We start from the raw sequence: 23,960 nt of genomic DNA, 5'->3' as shown, positions 1-23,960 counted from the left end.
TAACATATCCTCTATAGTTGTCCTAATCTTACGCTCAACCCTCGTCTATCCGTCCTGGGATAAAATGCTATGCTAGACTCACTTGTGTCCCTAATCATTTCTCGAAAGATCTCCGTGGTTAGTTGTATATCAGGCACCTCTCCTCGAAATAATAGATAATGGAACACCATGAAATCTCACTATCTCTTTAATATATAACTTTATAATCCTTGGTGGAATAACTAGTCTTGACAGGTAGAAAATGTACTGACTTTGTAAGCCTATCAACAATCACCCATATCGAATCAAACTTACACTGAAAACGGGGAAAACCTGTAATAAGATCCATATTGATCGCCTCCATTTTCAAGTCGAATCTCCATACTCCGCAGCGACCCACCGGGCTTCGGTGCTCAACCTTAACCTTTTGACAATTAGGGTACCGAGCCACAAACTCGCTATATCTTCTTCATCTCGTCCCACTGCAACTTCCTTGATATCATGATACATTTTTTTTTCGTCCCTCTGACGGATAAAACAATGAGAACGTACGAAATTTTCTCCCACAACTGGCCGACGTAACCCCGCAACATATCCGGAACACACAACCTACTTCGATATCCGAGGACCTCGTCTCTAAATATTTCAAACGGCCACTTCTCCTTCGAGGAGCCGTATCTCTATAACGGACTAGCACGAATCCCTCATACCGGCGCTCTTAACCCCGGCCTACTAACGACGAGGTTGCCGAACTCGGATAGTACCCCGCATCGCGCGAGTCCAACCCTCGATGCCTTTCATTCCATATAATGTGCCCCGTAAAAGCGCGCAGTTTGACCGTAACTCATATTTAGAAAGCTTTGTACAAGCTTCCGATCCCGGGAAGACTCGAGTACCGCACACAAATGTTCCTCATGTTTTGCCCTCCGATCAAGCAGTAGACTAGTAATATCATTAATAAATACAATCGTAAACCGATATAAGAAATGTCTAAATACGCGATTCATCAAATCCATAAATACCGACAAGCATTAGTCAAGCCGTTTAACGACATCACACACGAAACTCAAAAGCCGACTGCCGTTGACACCCAATTTTGGCCTCCACATGTTTAATTAACTAGTTTAGTTCTTGAATTTTAAATAAAGTAAAATAACTATTTCAGGAAAGTTTCCTAAAAAATATTTTCCCTAAACTACTACTTTATTTTCGCTATTTCTTTTGAAAAAAATACCTTGATAGATATTATATGTATATTTATATATTATTTTCTTAATTTCAAATGTGTTTGTCAATTTGAAAATCATATTATCCCATAAAATAAGTGTTTGATCACGAACGTATTTTAAGTTGTCAATTTCAAGTTGTTTACGTTTTAATTACAATAATTAATATTTTGCAGATATATATTGTCCTTGGTTGAGGATAAGAAGTTTAATCAATTAACTGGATAATTAGTTGGTTTCATTTTAATTAAACTGGGTTCAACTTTTAAAGAGTGATTTGATTTCAAATCAATTGTTTAAAGTCATTTTGGCTATCTCAATAATATTTTGATTATATGAGAAAGAAAGGTTCATTTTAAATCATTAGATCCTCCTCTTATTAGCATTTTCAGATTTCTGAAGCTCAACAAATTAAATCCGTCGAGCCCATCTCAAGTAGCATATCTGGCCCAATTGCATTATACCTTCGACCTCATTGTCTTATATTCCAATGACAATCTTACCTCAAACAACAAAGAACCTAATACTAGCCTTAGCAACCACTGCCCCTATCAGCCCCAAATCTCAAAGAGAATCTCCCTCTGTAGAGAAAATTATTTGCTCAAAGAGAATCCTGTAGAATTCGTCCTCCCAACTTGTTCCATTTTGCTCGCCAAAGTCAATTTTCAAAGGCTACTCCAAATCTTAATGTCAGGAATGTATCTAACTTTTTTGATGGTAGTGCCTCTAATTTTTTAAAATTTTCGTGTTATATTTGTTATCTTGCATTTAGCAGAAGTCGAAAATGATTTACAACGTTTCGGTAATTGAGGTTAATTAAAATTAATGATGCAAGTAATTATTATGATGAATTAGGACACCTAAAGTTAGTTAAAGTCGTTGTTTAAAGTTAGCTGAACATAGTCCTATTATTTCATGAGATTAGATAAGAGTTGATTAATGCAAGGGAAGGCGTTAAAACGTCGCTGCAAAATCAATTAATAATGGTTAGCAAGGCCCAGGACTTAGGATTGATTGAAAGAAATTAAAGCTCAATGTGAAACATTTTATAAGCCATGATAAGAAGTAGTCTGAAGATATGTTTACAAAATATAATGCAATTAAAAGTTGGGAAAAGTATAATGTTTAGGAAAGCATATTTGATTTTTCTTTTTGCAGTAATTTCAGATGGCGAAAAATTTGCATCCCATTGAAAATAGTCACGAACTAATGGAGCTCGAAATTTCCACAGTTGAAATTAAAAAAACCTTTCCAAATTTCTATCATTTAAAAATGAGTTTGCCATTTGACTTCCAAAAATGCTATTGCCATTTGCAAAATTAGAAGCTCCTCTTACGAGGTTAAAATAATTGTTTATTAACTAGAAGTTAAAATCCTAGTAGTGTTGTTTCGTAAGACTAAATTCACCACCCTAAATAAATAGGAGTAATTCAATCACACAAGTAATAACATATAAAAGGGAAGAGGAAATAAAATAAATGAGCTCGGAGAAATTCAGAGCTTTGAAAAGTGAAATTCTCTCGGCCTTGTTCCACATTTTAACAAAATGGGCATAAGAGAGAAAATGATGGACGGCTTTATGCGACGACGGCGTCGTTTGAGTCTCGAAGTGGCTTCTTCCGGCTCTAGGTGTTCATGCGAACAAAGAAAAGAAAGAGAAGATAAACATTAGAAAGGGGTACATACTTTCATGTGAGAAAAATAAAGAACCAAGAATTCCTAGTAAACGAGTGGCTTTAACATAATTCTAACATGCATAAAGACTTGAAAAGTTCTTTATTGCATTTAAACAATCAAACAGGGTTCCAAACCATAGTCATATCAGGCGTGTGTCAATTTTAGCACTTTATATCATTAGAAGTTACGCTTAACCAAATTTTCCTTTAAAAACCATTAAACAATTACTTTGATTATGTGAGAAACAAACAAACATAATGAAATGAAATTAGATTTGACCAACAAAACAAGATCCTAGTTCCTACCCGATATTCCATTGAAGATAATTCTTAGCCATATTTCGACAAACACTTTGGGCACATTTTTCTTGACAAAAGAAAAGATTTCATTTTAACATATGGAATGATCATGGAGAATGGACAAGAATATTTGTAAAACAAGGGTGACTACACTAACATGTGAATAACAAACCACCTCTGTAATACAATATTTAGGCACGTAGTAATATAGCTTGTATTATCAGAAAAAAAACTAAACAGAGTCCATTTTTTTTATCCTCATATTTCTTATGACTTGACTTAGACTAAAATGAATTCACAAGACTTAAATCTCGAGCAAACCGGTGATTCACTTATATCATTTCGAACTTAAATGCAAAACAATCTAACGCTCATGATTCCTAGATGAAAGGGGTTACAAAGGTCGAGTGCAAATCTAAAGCCTGATTTCAAGTTCACACCGAGAAGTTTTATACACAAGCATTTGGATAAATATTGATGGATGATATCGACTCTTCGGCCACATTGATAGCGGTAGTGCTCGAGCTATGTTGGATAGTGTATGTAGGTGATAGCAGAGCTCTTCAACCCGCCAACAAGGTCAAGAAGTACACTCTATAATCGGCCTGGAAATTTAGCAGACAAAACAACAAATTCATCATCGAGATCTATCGATCACGGGTTCCTACGGTATTTTAGCGTGGTACATTGGTGTCTGACTTCTATACTGACAAGTCGGCTTGAAGATTGATTAATGAGTCAGAAATGCAAAAAAAACAAGCAGAGAAATATAACCATTTCTCATAAGAAATTCTAGTGAAGCCATAGAATGATATGATCTTCATGATACAATTTCTACGCAAACATTTAGTTGAACATGGTATGGAAAGCCCTGACATAACGCCACAAGATACGATTCCTAGCGCCGTATGAATGGCTTCGATCGAAGATAATAGAAGCTTTTTGCATTTAAATGCCATACATTTTACAAGAAGTTCAAAGTAATTAATGTGAGATTTAATTCAAAAATAGATATGAATATAGAGAGGACCTCGTATGATTTTTAAATACGAACACGTAATCGAAATTTGGAGAAGGACAAGTTAGACTAGAGTCGGATTTTACCTCTTGTGGGTGCAATGGTAGAGACGGGGGGTGGCGGAGAATCTACTCTCGTAACGACATATCCAAAACTCGACAAAAATGAGTTGAACGCCTCATATGTCCGGCCAACGAGAGATAATGAAATGCCAAAAGGAACTCTCGTCTAAAACTTCTTCTGCGGATGTAGGCATAAATCGGACCCAAACAAATAAATACTAAGCTCTATTTTAAGAAAACGACGACTAACTAATGTTTTCTTAGATATGAATCCTAGCCATAGAATCCTGATCCTTTTTCTTTGAGATATCGAGTTACATATATAGGAGGAAAAGACTTTAGCCATTTTGACGGACCCGAAATTCCGGATTTCAACTCAATTTTTTTAATTTTCGTTGAAATACGAGTTGTGCCAAAAATCATTAATGATCTCTGCCTATCAATTGTACCGAAAATCGGGAAAGATTGAAAAAAAATAAAATGGGAAAAGAAATATTTATTTGACGGGTCAATTAATCAACTTGACAAGAGTGTTAAATACTTTTATAAATGAGGTAACAAGATACGGAAATGACAGCATCTTTGCGCTTTGCCATAAATGACGAGGAGACGACTCATCGGTGGGTTTCGTTTGGATTCAAGGTGAAGGTTTTTTGATACATTTCATTGAAAAAATGAAAGGGAAAAGCGGAAAAGAAGGGTCTTGGTGTGTAAAAGAGAAATGGGCTAGTTTTTTTTTTTTTTTTTTTATTATTATTATTTTTTTTTAAATTCGGATTGGGCTGTGTGAAATTCGGATTGGGCTGCTGAGTTTGGTGATTAATGGGCTGCTATTTGTAGTAGAAAATTTAGGCCATTGCATTGTTGGTGTGTTTGGCTTTGAAGGAATTAATTTGTGCCATATGTATTAAGGGATGACCATTAGTAATTGATATACTATAAAAGTAATTAACATATGGAAAATATAAGTATACTAGTGCTTCAAAATTGTTAGGATATGATATATCGACTTATAGTTAATTTAATAAGTACGAAAATAACGCGGCGACAATCAATTAGAAGAGGTGTAAGATGATAAGAAAATTTGTTTCGAGCTAGTAATCTTAAAAATGGTGAAGTATAATAAAGGGACAATAATGATAATAGTAATAACGTTAAAATAGCGAAAATAAAGCATTTAGTTTGACAATAACATAGAAGCTCAAGAAAATGAATTGAAAGAAAAGATCCCTTTTTTTGGGGTATTTTGGGGTGTTCAAGGCAAAAAAAAACCTCCCGAGAAAAAATGGGGGTTCATTTATGAACCCAAAATACTGGGGTTTGGCCATTTAGGTCGCTGTAGGACGGACACTGAAATCCGTGTTTCAACTCGGTTTTGGAGCCAATTTTGAAACTCGAGTTGTGCCAAAAAAATCATTAATGATCTCCCGCCTATCAATTGTGCCGAAAATCAAAGAAATAATGAAAAATAAATGGGAAAAAGAGATTACTGTTTGAAGGGCCAATTGGTCGAGAAAACAACAAAGAGTGTTAAAGTATTTTGCCATGAATGGGCGAGCAAGACCTGGAGGCGACGAAGGCGTGCTGACCTTTGCCATAAATGGCCGGAGACAGCTCATCAAGAGCTGGGTTCAAGGTGACGATTTGGGCTCTGTTCGTTGAAATGAAGGGAAAGGAGAAAAAGAGATCTGAGGGGATTAAAGAAAGTGGGCTGGGTAAATTGTTTGGGCCAGTGGGAATGGGCTTCCACTTAGCCGAATTTATTGGGTATTTCCTCTTCTAATTAATTTCTTTTAGGCTTCTTTGTATTAACTACATACTATATATATATATATATATGTGTGTGTGTGTGTGTGTGTGCGCGTGTGTGTGTGTGTGTGTGTGATAATAATAATAATAATTTAGCATTTAGCATAAACAGGGTGTGATTTAACACGATAATCTTATTATTAGTAGATAAAATATAAGTGAGGTAATAATATAGTAAAATATCATCCAGGTTATATCTTATGATTAATACGTAACTAGTAAATAGCGATATACGAGGTATTAATACTTAACAATATTAATATAGTTGTAGAAATTATAATAAAATAAGGGCGAAAAATAGTATATTTAATTTATTAATAACTTAGAAGCTCAAGAAAATGAATTGGAATAAAGGAGGGACAAAATTGCGTGTCAACACTCCCTACCAAGGATTTTTCCATACCAAGGGCTTGAACCTGAGACTTCTGGTTAAGGGACGAGCAGGCCCATCCGCTGCACCACATCCTTTGGTGGTAGTTTTAATCTTTGTAATATCTAATTAAGCATATTTAACGTTCAATTATTTGAAATATGCACTTTTGATTGCTTTGCTCCTGAACATTCACAAATTTTCAAAATTATTTCTTTGTATTGTTACTTCAAATTTCAGGGCAGTAATACTTCTAAAAAAAATCAAATATAGTATATGTCCTACATAAAAGGGCAAAGATCACACATTTAAATTAGTTGACGCATGACGGTTGAATATGTTGAATCACATACCACAAGATTAAATCAGAACTTGCTACTATCTCTAAAAAAATGGTACTTTTACAATGTATATTTCTCCACCAAAAAAATACAAATATCTATCTTTCGTGTACTAATATGTAATATACATAACATAATAATATATATTCTTAGGAAAAGATATTTCTACCACATTGATCCTGGCCACAATGGCCCAAATAGGTGTAGCACAACAAATTCACACCGGTGTCTAGGTTATTTATACGCATTGTAACCCTTCTTTCGCAAAGTTCATCTTAATTCAAATTGCAAGAAATCTCTTTGATCAATTCAAGTTTTATTTCTTCCCATTGCATGAAAAATAGTCTTTTCATAGGTGTGGCCACATTTGAGCTAAATTGATATAATGGTTTAGCAGCTCTCATATTTTAAAAATATATTTAGCTAGCGAATAAATTATCCCGAATATCCAAATGTGTAACTTGTACCAAAAAATGTAAGGAAAATTTGAAACCAAGCCGACCCGGAAACAGGCTCCGATAAACGGACTATGCCAACAGCACGTAACTTTGGCTTGCTTTTTGGCTAACGTACTCAAACTTCTTTCGGTCTTTCTTTTCCAAAATTTCCAATCAAATTCCATTAAACTCAATTTCATTTCAACACTTATTACATAAAATTCGTCGATCCCCTATGACGAAAAACAGCGTTACAACGGATAAGGGTCGGACTTTATCGGTTGACCCGAATCTTCCCAGGTACCTATGTCACAACTAAATTAGAAAATAAGAAAATAGTTAAAAATACTAAAAAATACCCGATCCATCCCAATTTATGTGACACGATTTTCATTTTAGTATGTCCTAAAAAAATGTCAACTTTCTGTATTTATAAACAATTTAACTTTATGAAATGATTTATAATCACATAAATACGTAAAGTTTATTTCGAACTACAAATTTCAAAAGTATTACTTTTTTTTTTTTAAATTTCGTGCCTAATTAAATGATGCTGCATAAACTGAGAAGGATGAAATATGTTTTACTCTCTCTGTCCCAATTTACAATTTCTACGATACTTTTCCCTTTTGAGATTCAAACTGCATGAATTTTAACTAACATTTTAAGATGTATTTTTTTACAAAATTAATTTAAAAAATGTTACAACTTATAGTACTTTTCATATAATTTTCAAATATATAAATTTAAAATTTAAAATAATAAATTAATTTAATTCAATTTAGCTTTAAAATTTAACCAAATTAACTCTAAAAAAATAAAAAGATTTAGCCAAATTCACTATGGAAAAACGAACAGTTTACAATAAATTGGCAGCGCAAGGAGGGAGTAGTATATTAGACTTCAGAGATGGTCCAAACGCTTTTTTTTTTTTATTTTGTTTGTTTGTCACTTTTCCCTTTACAAAATTTTCATCAAATCCCCCTCCAGGAAAGTGGCTTAATTTTTTTTTTTTTTTTTTTTAAATTACCCATCAAATTATGTACTGAAATTCAAGAGTGAATAGAGAAAGAAAGAAATCGATGACGAAAAATAGCAGCAGGAGTTTACCGGTAGACCCGAATCTACCAAGATACCTCTGTCAGAACTGCCACAATCCTCTCTCTTTCGCCGGTCTTGATAATTATGCCGATAAATTCTTCCCCGATTCTTCTTCTTCTCGCTCCGGTAAGACCCGACCCGACCCGTCTTTCTCTCTCTACTTTTATTTATATTTATTATAGTTTTATACATCAATTGAACCCAAATTTATTGGAGTCGACCGTGTTAATTAATGCCCTATGATGATTGATTTAGGAAATTGTGATTGTTTTTGTGAAAATTATGCTGTTATGTCTACTGGGAGAAAATATTTACGCCACGTAGCCCGTATTTTGAGTTTGTTACCCGGTTTAGTCATTCCTTTTATACACTTTTATAGAAGGTTGATACACTATGTATAATGCTTTCCCCCAGGGTATAATGTTGTATAATTTTGTATAAACTGATACGTAGCGTAATATTTTATGTTGGGCTGTATATTTTTGAAAGTTCCCCAATTAATTGGAGTCGACTATGTGAATGCTTATGTGAATTGGTGTGTATTGGAGATACTAACTGGAAATTTTGTTTACTTTTCATATGCAGCAAAAGCTTTTAACTTTACCGAAATTTCTGCGTGAAGTAATTGTGTATTAGAGAAGCTTTTATTTGTGATCCTACGTTATTTCTCTCTCTAGCTTTATATATGCATCAATTGAACCCAAATTAATTGGACTCAACTATGTTAATTAATGCCCTATGATTCAATATTTAGGAAATTGTGATTAATTTTCTATGTTAGCTAATTGCTATGCGACATAGTAGAGTTGCTATGGATTTCTTCCAAATTAGTTGTCATGTTTCGCTTGTCGAGAGTTAAATTCAACTAATTTACGAAGCTAAATTGGATTAGATCAACTCAATATGTTACAATTAAAATTTAGATAATCAAAAACTATATGAAAGGTACTACAAGTTGCAATTTTTTCTCATGTTAATTTGATGAAAAAAAATACATTTTAAAATATTGGTCAAAATTTCACATGGTTTGACTATCGAAAAGTGAAACATGACAATTAATTTGGGAAGAACAACAACAACAACAACAACAAGCCCGAGTATAGTTAAAGGGTTTAGACCTAAACTTTTAAAGGTAGGGCGAGTTTGTTTTCGAAAGACCCTCGGCTCGAGAGAGAGGAGAAAGAGAGGAAGAGAGAGAAAAACAAGATTAGATCAACATATCGAAAACAATATGATAACACGAATACCAAAAGCGAGAAAGTCATGGTAAAGGAGCATTAACTACTATAGATAAATAAAATAGTCAAAGTACAACGGCCTAACAAATATAAGCGGCAATCAAATGCATAAACCAAAAGGCAATAAACAAATGAGCGAAAGCGCAACTACTATGGTGAAAGGGTAAGCCACCAATTTTTCTCCTCATGTTAAGGTCATGTCCTCGGTGATGAAAAAATATCTGTCTAATCACCTCTCCCAAATACCTCTGAAACCAAGCCAACCTCTCACACCTCCGCACGGAGCATCATGTCTCTCCTCTTTGACATCTCGGCCTCGCTTCCCGCATCTTGTCCTCCACCGAACACCTTGTCTCGGATATCTAATTTGGGAAGAAGGGAGTATAAAAAATTATGCGAACTGGTGTTTGTATTGGAGATACTAACTGGAAATTTTTTTGGTTTAATTTCTACATGCACTAAAAGCTTTTACCTTTACTGAATTTCTTCATGAAGTAATTGTGTGTTAGAGAATGTTTTAATTGTGATCCAACTTAGTTCAGTGGAGGCTGTGACATGTAGTTTTAAAATTTAGATACAATTGAGTTTAAGGAAAAATTACGCGACGTGGCAAACATTTAGATTGTATTTACGATACATAGCTATAGTTCCAAAAAAATTATGAAATGTAGCTACATATTGGGTTTTGTAGCAAATAAGCAATACATACATGTAATTGTATGCGCTGATACATCTCTTTCGCGCTATTTCAGTGATATAGCTGATATAGTATGCTCTGATACAACTAATACCCGCCTGATACAGTTGATACCTGCCTTCCGATACATACCTGCCTGATAAAACGACTGTAGCTACGCTTCGTAAATATGCAAACTGTAGCTACGTTTCGTAAATGCAAACTATAGCTATGTTTTGTCAATTATGCTCTAAACTATAGCTATTTATAAAATTTTCTCTTTCCATTATATGAAATCCCTAGATTTCTTGTTTCCACATAGCCTCATTTTGTTGTTAGTTTTCATTTCTATGTCCTGTGGAATTGTAAAAGCGTTTCTTTCATTAAATTTAATGCCTAGAAGAGCGGATAATACATCTATGGTTTGCTGATTTAGGGTGTTGGTGCAGGGATGCAGGCCTCTTCAATTCATGGAGCTGGTAGTGTTATAGGGTCTAGCCGTATGGAACATTCATATGTTGTGTTGCCAAAGCAAAGAAATCAGGGACCAGGGATCCCTTCTCGAGGACGAGGAGGATCTACTCAGCCAGATGCAAGCCAGTTTGGGAGGGCTATGGAAGAATCATTTGTGGTTTTGCCACCACCAGCTGCTTCAGTGTATAAGTGTGAGCATACATCTGATGGAGCTGGTACGAATCTTCCATCACCAGATGGTGGACCTCCAAATGCTCCCACGCAGCCAAATAATTCTGGGTTTCACTCCACCATCACTGTCCTAAAGCGTGCATTTGATATTGCCACAACACAGACCCAGATCGAGCAACCCCTGTGTCTTGAATGCATGAGGGTACTGTCTGATAAACTTGACAAGGAGGTGGAAGATGTTAACAGGGACATACAAGCCTACGAAGCTTGCCTTCAGCGATTGGAGGGAGAAGCAAGGAATGTTCTTAGCGAGGCTGATTTTCTGAAGGAGAAATTGAAGGTGGTTAACAATTTTGAGTCACATAAAGGACCTCTTAGTTTTTCCCTTTATATATAAGAGAACAAATAAATTAAGATGCTATTTAACCCGATCCAGCACAGAAGTACCTCAGAAAAACTACCTGCATAAATATTTAAATCCTAGTGCATTCTGTTGATAATTGGTCTGAACTGATTATATTACGAAGATAATATATTAGAATGAAATGGAAACACAGTTGTGGATAAAGAAAGCTGAGGCTTAGCACGTACATTTTTTGCAATTATGTCTTCTGCACTTCTAGTCTTTTGTATTGAAGATCATTTATTGACTTCAATGTGTTTTGATGCTGTTGAAGATAGAAGAAGAAGAGCGAAAACTTGAAGCAGCAATAGAAGAAACAGAGAAGCAATGTGCTGTAGTCACTGGCGAACTGAAGGAACTAGAGCTGAAGTCTAGCCGCTTTAAGGAGTTGGAGGAGCGGTAATACTCAAATGACCTGGCTTGCATTTTTTCATTTTCTTTTCTCTGTTTATTGCGAGGATTCTTTTGTCAGTAGAGACTATGTCAATCCTCATAAATGTGTTTAGAATCCTTCTTGAATGCAGTGTTTGTCTCTCTTACTAGGCCTATGCATGTAAGAATTTTCTTTTCTCTGTTTATTAGATAATTGATATTTCTTTTGTCTAATGTTTTTAGTAGATTTGTTATTATGCTTATTCAATTTGTCTTGGACTCCATTAGACTGACTTTCAGATGACTTTATTTGCGCTTTGCGTTTCTTAAAGCCCTTAGCTTAGGAGAATCCTTCTTGAATGTAATATCGAGGTTCAGTTTATTTGAAAACAGGTCAACCTTAGGGGAGACCATTCAAAAAAGTAAGGTCGTAAAAGGCTCAGGTGGGTAAAAAACAAATAAGTAGAGGGATGACACATATTGTTTCTTTTTGGTGCACCCATGAGGTTTTAGTTTGTACTTTGTAAGAAGACTTAGTGTTGTTTGTAGAGAATTACATTATGTTGTAGGTTTTCTACTTTTTGGTATATTGTTTATATACGCTGATTTTCTCATTGTTCATAAAATTATTTTACCTTATAAAAGAAAATTGCTGACACCAAATAGCTCGAGATGGAGGTATAGTGGTTATTGTTATTGTGGACTGTAGTATTATAAAGGAACTTGGAATAACCTGGTAGAGAAGCCTACAAATAAAAGAGTTACTGTCACTATATCCCAGTTCGGTTGCCTGGATCAAGAGTTTAACTATTGTTATCTATTATTTAAATCAGCTGTTTGAGATTTGCCATCACTAATTGCTGAATGCTAGCATGCCTTTTATTTAACAGGTACTGGCAAGAATTCAACAACTTTCAGTTTCAGTTGATAGCTCATCAGGTTTCTTGCTGCTTCTTCTTACCATTCTCTGTTTGTAACTGTCATTTTTAATTTACCTGTGGGAATAAGCTTTGGTCTGATATCTTTAAATGGTGGCTTGACTATTCTTTTGCCTCATATTTCACATATTATCCCTCCCCACTAAAGAGCTATTTGATATATCGAGAACAAAAATGAAACTCCATTCAGATGATTGGGGGAAATCTGACTTAAATTTTGGGGTAGAAGAGAAGCATCTCTCTTTTCGGGGGTGGTGGGGTGTAGCTGCTGGCGTTGGATGGAGCAAAACACTTTTTAAGAAGGATCTTTTTACTGCAGGAAGAGAGAGATGCAATTGTAGCGAAGACAGAAGTTTCACAAGCTCATTTAGAGCTGCTAAAGCGGACTAATGTGCTCAATGATGCATTTCCAATCTGGTATGATGGTGAATTTGGAACGATTAACAACTTCCGTCTCGGAAGACTTCCTAAAATTCCGGTATGTTACTTCAATTTGTTTGGATATAATTGTTTGGTTTCTTGTAGATAAATTCAGCATCATGCGTTGCTGCAGTATCTGATATTCCATACTGAAAGCGTATTTTTTCTTAAAATACTTCCTTAATGTATCAGGTTAATGTTCCTTATTAAAAAAAAATCAGATTAATGGTTAAAATATTATTATAGAATTTATATTTGTTTGGGCTATTGGTTGGAGAAGGAGACAAGTAAATTTGATAGTTGAAAACTGAAATAGGTCGTGGAAATTGGATGAGGGAGTAAAACCTCTGTTTAGGCCATTGTAAAATATGTTACATCTTCAGTTCTGTCTCCTGTTTAATACAGAATCTGATTAAAGGAAATGGAGAAATAGCAAGTACTACAGAATTTAATTAGTTGAACTCTGTGTAGGTGTATGAACTGCTATATTTCATTTGTTCATCTCGAATTAAGTTTTGATCTGGTAGTAGCTATTTATTTTGCCATTTTTGTGCTACACTTCAAACTGAAAGAGCTCATTATTTCTCATTATGATACTGTATGTTGAACTTTCTTGGCTAGTCATTTTTTTTCTCATCATAATTATATTTTCTTTTTTCTTATTCGTTTGTTATCTATAATGTACAATATTTGTGATAAATGCTTAGGTTGAGTGGGACGAGATAAATGCAGCATGGGGCCAAGCGTGCCTTCTTCTCCATACAATGGCTCAATATTTCCGACCAAAGTTTCAGTATCCTTTTTGAAACATATATCTATTTTTCTTGTTTTTGAGTAAAATATAATCCTTTTATGTGAATTCCTTGATCGACCGAGGGAAGAACTACCTTATATTGCCTAGTTTGTTTATTAGGATGCAACTCTCAGCCTAAGAAGTATTGGAGCTTATGTGCGCAAGCTGGCCCAGAAGTATTGCCTAGTGTTCTTGCTGTTTTCTGTCCATTGTGTATCCTTGATTTTCCCTTTCCAGATATCGGATAAAAATTCTTCCTATGGGAAGTTATCCTCGGATCATGGACACCAATAATACTACTTATGAACTGTAAGTTTATCCTTGTCTTTTTCTTAAACATATCTGTACAAAGGTATTTATTGCCATACTGTCAATTTGATACGTATTTTAAGTTGATTTCAGGTGGGTAAATGATGCAATAATAATTGTAGTTTGTAAATGTAGGATAGGTAGTCTGTTTGCTATTAACGTGTTTTCATTGTAATACACTCAGCTTTCTACTTGATAATAGTGAATGAGATGTACGAACCCCGAAATCACTTCCTGGAGCCGGTTATGTTGCATCTTTGTTTCCAGTTATCTTAAATACCTTGACAGTAATACACATTGTTGTTTTCCAATTCCAAACTTTCACCTTTTAGAATTAGCTAATATGATCCCTCTTAATCTTTTGAAGGTTTGGCCCAGTAAATCTCTTCTGGAGCACACGGTATGACAAAGCAATGACATTGTTCTTGACCTGCCTAAAGGAGTTCTCCGAGTTTGCAAATTCAAAAGATAGGGAAAACAATATTCGTCCTGACAAATGGTTTAAGCTTCCTTACAAGTAAGCCTCTGCATATTCAAGAAGCCTAATTCTGCAATAGTTAGAAGCTTCAATGTTTTAGCAAAATGTTCTATATTGCATCTTGGATTTATATTTTCTTAGTCAGATACATAGCTATTGGGTAATTGGTTGTCAGAATTTGCAAGAAGAGTTTGGCAGATTTTGTTTTAGTGATAAGGTTGATTGCATATGTCCATCTTATTATCCCTAAAGGAGGAACATGAAGTTGGAGCAAATGACTATCAGTTTAGATCAGTTGGAATAATTGCATAAGTTTCTTTGCTTTTCCTTTTTTACTTAATGGTGGAGAGGGGTATGAGTGACCTGGCATGGTAATTGAAGTACGAATCTATGATATATCTTAGACAACTACGTGGAACCAGCGGGACTTGCTTAGTGAGAGTTGCACAAATACCAACATGGAAGGGAGCTAAACTTGATGCTTTTTAGCCTTAGAGCCGCCTCTTATTAAGTTAGGCCCATTCGTGAAGTGCTTTTAAGAGTTCGCTATTATTTTGTATTCCACTAATTCGTCTTGATTTTCAAACTACTGCTTTGAAGAGAATTTTGAGCTTTTTATGTGGCATTTATTAGGATGCTACATATTGGAGTCCAGAATTGGACGTGAATTACTTGACTCGACTATAGATATAGAAATGGCATTCTCCAACAAAGTTCTCGTTTGATGTATTAGTACTATTACGGTTACCTAACTGTCTAGGGCTTTCTTGCAGGATTGAAAATGACAAAGTTGAAAGTTACTCCATTACTCAGAGCTTTAATAAGCAGGAAAATTGGACCAAAGCTCTCAAGTACACACTCTGCAATTTGAAGTGGGTTCTCTACTGGTTTGTTGGAAACACAAATTTCCAGCCACTTTCCACAACCGTTTCTTCACAAGCTGAAGTTCCAGCTGCAGCAGGATCACTATACAGCAAACAACCAACTAATCCCAAGTTCCAATCTTGAAAGTTCTTGAAATCACTCATACCAACTTCTCCTCTTGTGCTGATCATGTTGTAAGTAGACTAGAGAGTCAAATTCTAATAGTGTAAAGCTATCACTTGTAATGTTGCATCATATTCTTTTCTTGGCTTGTTAAAGGAGTTTGAAGCTGTATATACCAATATAGGTCACATTTCATCGTGCTTCTCGTGCATTTCCTCGAAGTCTTTTAAGGTGCATTTTGGTTTACATAGTGAATCAAGATGAGATTCTGCATATCTCGTGTTATCATGAGTCTTAACTGTAAGGTTCTGCTAATAGAGACAAATAGGTATATATTTAGGGGAATACAAATATATCGTGCTTCTTGTGTCATTTCCTCGAAGTCTTTTAAGGTGCATTTTGGTTTACATAGTGAAGCAAGATGAGATTCTACATATCTCGTGTTATCATGAGTCTTAACTGTAAGGTTCTCCTAATAGAGACAAATAGGTATATATTTAGGGAAATACAAATATATGGCTAAGTAACAAGGATAGAGACATAGAGTGAATCTATGACGAAACAGTCAACTTTTTCGATAAATATTACCGTATACTTATCCTGCTGTCTGACTAATATCATACTGTAAAGAAATACATTGTACAATAATGCAACACAACTGAATACAGTATTAAACGATGTTTTTGAGACGACGAGAAATTGAAAAAGTATTCCAATTTGAATGCAAGGGGTTATGCCCTGACTGGCCGTTTGTCATGTTTAATTCAGGGGTACCGATGTAAGACCATCTCCAAGTATTTCTTTCTGTCATTGTAACTTTTGGTTTATTTCCTCCCTCTCCCTAAAAATAGGCTCAAGACTCAAAGTTTGAGTAGCTAAACTAGTCAGAACTCAATAAAACTTAGATATAAACAGAACTGCCTGTTTCTATCTACAAGAATCTTAGAGCCTGTGAATCAAGAGTCTTTTTTTTTAATAAGTGCTTATTTTTAAAAAAGTGAGGTGTTTGGCACTTTTTTGAAAAAAAAGCTTTTGAGAGAAAATAACACATGTGACAGTTTTTACTGAGAAAAATACAACTTTTGTTTTTTAGCCAAATGAACTTTTTGAAAAGTACTTTTTGAAAAAGTACTTTTTACAAAATAAGTTGTTTTTAGAATGAATCAAAAATACGGTAAAAATACGGTTAACAACTCAGAGGGTATTGTACCGGTAGTGCCGGAAAGAAGTTTGAAGAAAGTCGTATGGTATGAACATCTTCGTTGGTCGGTTCATATTTCTGGTCGGGACCGTTATGAATATGTCGATTATTCAATCGCCACGTGTGAAGATCGTTCGCTGTTTACGTCGGTCGTATGGGTGTCGAGCCGGCATTTGCCTAACCATAGTATTCGTGATGTATGAAGGGCGTAGAGAAAAACTATAAATAAGAGCGCTTCCTTACTTTTAGGGTTGGTTTTGAGATCATAAAACATTGTATTTGAATCATCACTTTTCCGATTTTTTGGTCCGGTTTACAGCTTATATAATTCATTGAATCATATCATTCAATATTGCACGGAATATACACAAAGATCTTAGCTCAAATACATAACCCCAACATCTTTATCCAATCATTAGCATATTGATTTACTCACACTTAAGTCGTTTATAAGCAAAACATACATATATATCCTTCGTTCATCAAAGAATAGATTAAAGTGCCCACATGTAAACAGATATAACATATGTACTACTCAAAAGAGTTGTTTTTTAGAATAAAAAGAAAATGCAACTCCCCCAGTATGAACATCTTCCAATATTTCTGGTAATATGTCGCATCTTAATGATCTCATGAATCATTTTCCTCACTAAAATCTGGTTCAGCTGGTTTCTGAAGCAGCACAGGTAATGTGGGAGACAATTTTGCACCAGTTGTATGGCTACGTCGCAAGGCGCGCAGCGCATTAGCAGCAAACCTTGATGCATAAATGGTAGCTCTAAGACTTGGTGCATTTGTGCTCTCTTTTGCTAATGCAGCTTGCAGTCTATCTTCTTCCTCTCTCAAAGATTTCTCGAGCTTATTCCTGCAGTGTCGACGCCATGCTACTTGTATAAAGCATACAGCCCATGTCCTCCATTGTTGTGAGTAGAACCTGAAATAGCCAAGTCCAAGTGTTAATAAATTTCTCCAAAACTTTAAGTAATTTCATTTATCGTCATCGGCAGCCATAAAATTGTCATGTAATACACATCGACAACTCTCCTTATATCATCCATGTGATAACACTTTCAAAAAATGAAGAAGCTCATTTCCACCTAATATCCGGTGTCTTTCACCATGTGGCACATAATGAGTCTCTCTCTCTCTCTCTCTCTTTTTTTTTTTTTTTTTTTAAATCTTGGGTCAGAAAATGAGTTTTTTTTCAGTGGTGCCATGTAGGTATAATGTAAGTTCCTTCTTGAAGTGACAATCTAGTTGTGTTTCGGGGACTAGACTTAGCATTTTCCTGTATTTGTTTTCTCTATTTTCTGTGGTATATAGGCATAGTTGAGAAAGGTTGAGTTTTTTTTACTTGGTTAGCAACTAGAGGAGTGATCTTGATGGCGGAGAATTTGAAGAGGAAGGTCACTTATGTCTTAATGTGTATAGGCGTCTCGACCATCTCCTCATTCAGTGTCCAGTGGCATCGAGATTATGATGGGAGATTTTTACATGGTTTGGTATTTTTTGGGTGATGCCAGACACAATAAAAGGAGTTGTGGCCAGTTGGAGTTATGGAAGTAGGAGAAGACACAGGGCATGAAATTTGCGTCGTTAGTTCTTATATGGGTTGTTTGGACGGAACAAAGTAGGAGAGCTTTTGCGAGTAGAGATGACCTCTGTTCAGATAAGGAGTACGTAACATTTTATCTCTTATTTCCTTTTGGTGCACCCATAAAATTATTTTATGTATAGAAGATTAGGTGTTGTTCGTAGAAAACCAGATCGTTTTGTAGGCTTTCTACTTTTTGGTATACTAAATGTATACGAGCATGTTTTTCTGCTCCAACATCAATAAATTATTACTTCATCAAAAAAAACACCCAAAACTTAAATTGTACCAGTAACTTTTGCATCATACTTTCCTTCAAAACTCACACCAAATAAGCAAATGAAGAAAAGACTTAAGCTTGTAAAGAAATGAGACAAGGCCTAAAAAACTTACTTGAAAGTATGTTGAAGTTGCTTGCTATGTAGACGTCTAAACTGCGAGGCGACAAACTTTAGGTCATCAGCAGTGAGCGCAAAAGCTTCGATATCAGTAACAGCTTGCACTGTTCTAGTTGAAATGGGAAAAGTACTTGAGGAAGGATGAGGGTCTAAAGCCCATGTAAAAAGCACATCTCCACAGAAATCACCAGCCTTGAGATGAGCAGAGTCGAAAAAACCAGTTCTTCCTCCATTTGTGGTCATAGTTAACAGTGTACCTCTCATTATAAAGAGCATTTCATCTACTGGATCGCCTTCTCGGATTATGAAGCTCTTCTCTGTGAAGAGTGCTGGTTTCAGTCTGTCACACAATGCATCCAGTAATTGTTCGTCCATTTTCTCGAATATGGGAACCTGCATTACCAAACCAATGCAGCATTTAGAGGAAACATAAAGAACAGAAGTTTTAGTATTAAAGCACTTAATGTGGTTATTTACTAGTTTGCAGTTGTCTCATAGTTGATTGATTGAAAATGCTGGATGTCGTTCGATAAGGTTTCACTTAGATTTAATATTCCCTCGGTTCCGTTTTATGCGACACTTTTTCTTTTTAGTCTGTTCCGGAAAAGAATGCCATATGTCTATGCTTAGAAACTTAAACTACCCTTTTTATCTTTAATGACATGCTTTTAGAGCCATTGAAATGTGATGACATATTTAGGGCTAAAAGTTCTAAGGGTACTTTGGGTAATGACTCGCTATTCATATTATTTCTACTTGACCGGTACCAAAAATGGAGTTCACTGACTCTAGGTGTTTTTCTTTCTTAAAACTCCTTCTGTCTTTCTTTCTTAAAACTCCATGCCTATTCAAACACCGTCATTTAAATGTAATGGAGGGAGTAACATTCTTTGACCCCATATACTGAAAGTGATTTGAAAGAATAGGAATAATTATAAATGTGATACTTACTCTTTTGAGCAAAGACCAACAGAGATGGCGCTTTAAATCTCTCCTCAAGTCTCTAGGAAGATTATGAATCAGTGAATCTTCCTCGACTCCCCTGGTTTCTTGCCATTTGTACTGTTCATGTCTTCTAATTCGCTCTCTCAGATTTTCAGGAAGCATGCGATGAGACATCCACTGTTCTGCATCCCGCCTTCTTATTCTCATTTCTTCTACTCTAACCGTTATAGATTGCAAATATTTCTGTTTCCGACAACCAACACGAAATTACTCAAACTTTATTTTGAAGACTGAAGAGTTTAACTTTTATACACTGACAATTTGAAATTTTCTACACTATCAGGTCGCTTGAAAGTTAATTGTAGGTGATTACCAAAACAAATGGAATTAGAAATCCAGCAAAGAAGACGATTAACCTTCTACAACATGTTAAATTGTACTTACAGTGTAAAAAATTCATTACAATGTCAGTGAATATAAGTTAAGTCCAATCCCAAAATGCCAAAGCGTTCACTTTGAGAGGTGTCCCAGTTTTATCTAGTCTGGCAAATAATAAAGTACAGAGCACGAACTTGAAAAAAGGATTAGTTGAAGCTGTTTTGAAAACGAAAATGCATAACAAATTAAGTGGTTTTCGAAGGGTGTCCCAGTTCTTGTCTGGCAATTGTAAAATTTTTACTCTAAATAGATTGACTTGTTCAAGATTGTATGCTAAAGAGTAAGTGTGTTGACCTGCATATTGCCAATAAGCAAGGAAAACAAGATAAGCCCAACAATTGAGATGAAGATGGCGAAAAGAATCTCTCCAACAAAGGTGCTTGTCTTAAGATTTTGGCCAAGAGAACTGAAACATGTAAGAAGAAATTTAGCTTTTAACACAGTTCAAAGAGATTATTACAGAATTATGGAAGTTACCCAATACATAAAGGTGAACAGACCTTAAGTTTCTCAGCCCCCACCAAAAGCAATAGAGGAGTTTGGTCCAGAATTTTCTCTTTTCCACAACCCGAAACTGAAGAGCATCAAGAAAGATTCCAAAATCAAAGGTATTTGGATCCTTTATATCTTCTTGTTTCAGGAGAGGGCAAGAAGAATTTAGTAACAAAGCATTTCCATTCCTATTTTCTCCACAATATAAGTTTTGTGACGAACAGAAGGGGATCTTGTCACACGCTCTGCGCCAGCATGTATCTTGGCGTTCTACTGAGATTAAATACCAAAAGGCCCCAACTACCTGAGATCACACATTTGCACCTATTAAAATCGATTTTTTTGTTCATCCTTCGGAACCATATGACATATCCGATCTTTTTGTTATGACCGACTAGTCGTTGGCATTGATTATTCTCACAAAATTTTTAGAGTGGACTTAACTTATATACACTGACAGTATAAAGAAACTTGACACTATTAATGTAATTTGACCGGCTCCTTTTATTATGGATAGTTACTTGTGATTATCTTTTATGTAATGTTGATTCATCTATTCGTTAAAAGGAAACTTACGTTACTGGCTAGCATGTAGAGGGAAAGGTTGAAAACAGCTCCAGCCCATGCACTTTCAGTAAATAAGCCTGCAGTCCTTGTCACTTCTTTGGACAATGGATAGATTCTAAATATTCTTGGAACATATTGGACAAAAATGACAATCTTCAACATTTCTTTCGTCGCTAGAGCAATGGGGCCATTCGCGTTGGGTGTGATAAATATCACAATCTGCACAAAAATAAGTTAATTAACTTGTTAATATCATACTCTCTTTAAGCTACTATAAAAATTTGGAATTAGCTACAAACTTCGTCACTAAATTGCTAGTAGCTAACAAATTTTTTTGAAATTCCATTTCTAATCCGTCCCTAATTAGGATTAGCGACGGATTTTACTATTTAGCCGCGGACTATCGCTAATTCATGTTTTTCAGTATTTTAGAGCTATGTTTCTCCGACTCTTCAAAAATGCCGACGGGTGCGGGTCGGACCCTCCAAATTTACCGTAATTTTGGAGGATCCGACACGGGCACAACAATATATTTGGAGAGTTCGAGCAACATAGGTAGGTTCATAGAATGCTAAAAAACACAAGCTTTTGAGGACTCGAACCTGTGGGAGTGGAAGGACTGCCACAACGTCAACGATGAAATAAGATAACAGATATCGCTTGGCAATAGCACAGGAATCTTCAATCAACTCACCCCTTCCAAAAACTCGAGAAGACGGAGCAATGAAGCCAGTACGAAATTGCAATATAATGTGGAAGATATAGAAAAGATCAGTGATTGAACGAAGAACACAAGCAGTGATCTTTAAAGTCTTGTCCAAATCGAGGCACTTATTTTCGTTATCGATGACAGGAATGTAGAAGAACAACGGATCCAGTGACACCGCAATTACGCAAACCAGGACAAATATTTTGTTCCATTGCTGAAGAAATCCCCCCTGAGGATCGAGAACTTTCTTCTTTGATGAGCTCGATTGATCTTTTGTTGGCTTATCAGTTAGAGGATGCACACGTGTTGATTTTCTCCAGCTACTAATTCTTTCAGAACCCCTCTCAAGCCTTCTTCTAATGCTACTCATCAACGAGCTAAACGATGGTTTTCGGACATGAAATGGCTTATTTTCCGGAGAATTTTGAATGCTGAAGGATGACTGTTCTGATTTCCAGTCCTCAAACCTAAGTAAATTTAAAAACAGCAAAAGGATTAATGCAAATTGTGAGAAGTCATCGGGAAATGTATTTATTTACATCTAAAATTAGCTGGTTCATGTACCAATTGTTACCAAAAAGTCTGGTTAGGGTCATCCGGATCTCCTTCGCCAGAAAATCAAACTGTTTATATATAGACAATTTTTCTAATTGTATATATGTATATTAGATGATGAACTCCCTTAGTGAAAATTCTGTCTCTGCTGTTGGGTCTACCTTTTTATTTTCATTGATTAATTTAATTTTGTGAATTAATTCCTCTTAAACGTAACTCGGATCGTATCATGAAGTTTATGTAAGCGTCGGGTGACGGAACTTTTAGCTCAGGTCACAGTTCAAAAAGCCAAAATAAAAATAATGGCATATTACTTGGTATAGAAGGCTGATTGAACTTACCGTACATATTTGTCCTGCTTGAGATTCATCATATTGTTGAGCTTCTGTCCTACTGGATGCTTAGAGTTTCAGCTTCTCTGTTCTAAAACAGAATGGTCAAAAAGAATTTCCTTTCTTCCTTTGTCTCTAGTTTCCTAGCATATAGTTCATTCTTTACTGTAAAACAATAGTAACTAGCTTACATTAACTACAAAAATAAATACAAGGAAAAGGAAAAAAAAAACAAATCAAATGAGAGACTTGAATGTGAAAATAGTACAAAAATTTGAAGTACCAGATAAATGAAAATTATTGAAGATAATGGTTTATCCAGGAATTCTTAAACTCAATCTTTGCTACCAGAAAAAAAAAAAAAACATGAACTTTTGAATTCAGAACATATAGCAGTTTCAAGTGTTGGGATCAAAATAACCAGATGTCATGCAGAAGCTAACATCGGAAACCTTGAAGGACAATAAACAAAACAGCAAAGAGATATTATAGTATAACATGGTTTGGTTAATTGACCTATGTATCAACAATTCACTGGTTAAAAAAAAAACACACACACACAAAATATCGAAATAATAGTTCTCCATGTTATTATGAAGCGCAAAACCTTTTACTCCAAGAAAAGGATTAGCCAAATATTGGAAGAACTTTATATTTTTCCCGGAAAGTAGAACTAATTACAGTAATTGGTTTGCCCTCTTTAATTAAAAGGAAAATTCAAATATGATAAGAAAGTCAGGACAAGTACACCTAACATGAAGAACTGATAGTACTAAAGAACTAAAATCAAAACTAAATAAAAGTGTCAGAAAAACAATAACTTAGAAAATGATTTTTGCATTGTCCAACTGCTGAAGTTGAAGTATTAGCTTGTGACAAAAACTGAAGCAGAGAGAAACTTACATGGTCAAATGGACATAACTTGCAGCTCCAGGGTCATTCAAGGACTGATATTAGAAGAGAAATAATGAAGTGAAATAAGATAACTTTAGCACAAGTATATGTGTGTTCAATTTTTTCTGTTTAAGAAAGTTCCTGGAGATTGCTATGAAAATGCAGTCTTGGGTTAAAGGGAAGGACGACTTGGTCTTCTTTTGAGAAGAGCAGAAACTGCAAAAACTTCAGTGGGAGAAAAGTCATGAGTCAATGAA

At 35.2% G+C, this 23,960-nt stretch overlaps 2 protein-coding genes across 2 annotated transcripts; one reads left to right on the top strand and one right to left on the bottom strand.

Annotated features, from left to right (window-relative positions):
* Nucleotides 1-8,163: 8,163 nt before the first annotated feature.
* LOC132068598 (beclin-1-like protein) lies at nt 8,164-15,778 on the top strand. The gene is made up of 9 exons (XM_059462231.1): nt 8,164-8,445; nt 10,683-11,218; nt 11,556-11,680; nt 12,544-12,592; nt 12,911-13,069; nt 13,719-13,804; nt 14,042-14,113; nt 14,481-14,630; nt 15,365-15,778. Exons 1-9 carry the CDS (start codon nt 8,301-8,303, stop codon nt 15,597-15,599), a joined length of 1,557 nt encoding a protein of 518 aa, XP_059318214.1. The 5' UTR covers nt 8,164-8,300; the 3' UTR covers nt 15,600-15,778.
* A 1,507-nt stretch (nt 15,779-17,285) lies between these two features.
* LOC132068597 (cyclic nucleotide-gated ion channel 1-like) lies at nt 17,286-23,960 on the bottom strand. The gene is made up of 9 exons (XM_059462230.1): nt 23,713-23,960; nt 22,819-22,900; nt 21,810-22,389; nt 21,223-21,432; nt 20,655-20,950; nt 20,449-20,560; nt 19,723-19,959; nt 18,767-19,164; nt 17,286-17,713 (listed from the first exon to the last, which is right to left on the bottom strand). The coding sequence occupies exons 2-9, from the start codon at nt 22,848-22,850 to the stop codon at nt 17,410-17,412; spliced, it is 2,169 nt and encodes a 722-aa protein (XP_059318213.1). The 5' UTR covers nt 22,851-22,900; nt 23,713-23,960; the 3' UTR covers nt 17,286-17,409.

Source organism: Lycium ferocissimum, chromosome 8 (assembly GCF_029784015.1).
Source record: "Lycium ferocissimum isolate CSIRO_LF1 chromosome 8, AGI_CSIRO_Lferr_CH_V1, whole genome shotgun sequence".
Classification (NCBI taxonomy): Eukaryota; Viridiplantae; Streptophyta; class Magnoliopsida; order Solanales; family Solanaceae; genus Lycium; species Lycium ferocissimum.
The sequence above is the reverse complement of the archived record's forward strand: the minus strand, read 5'-3'. Positions and strand labels throughout refer to the sequence as shown.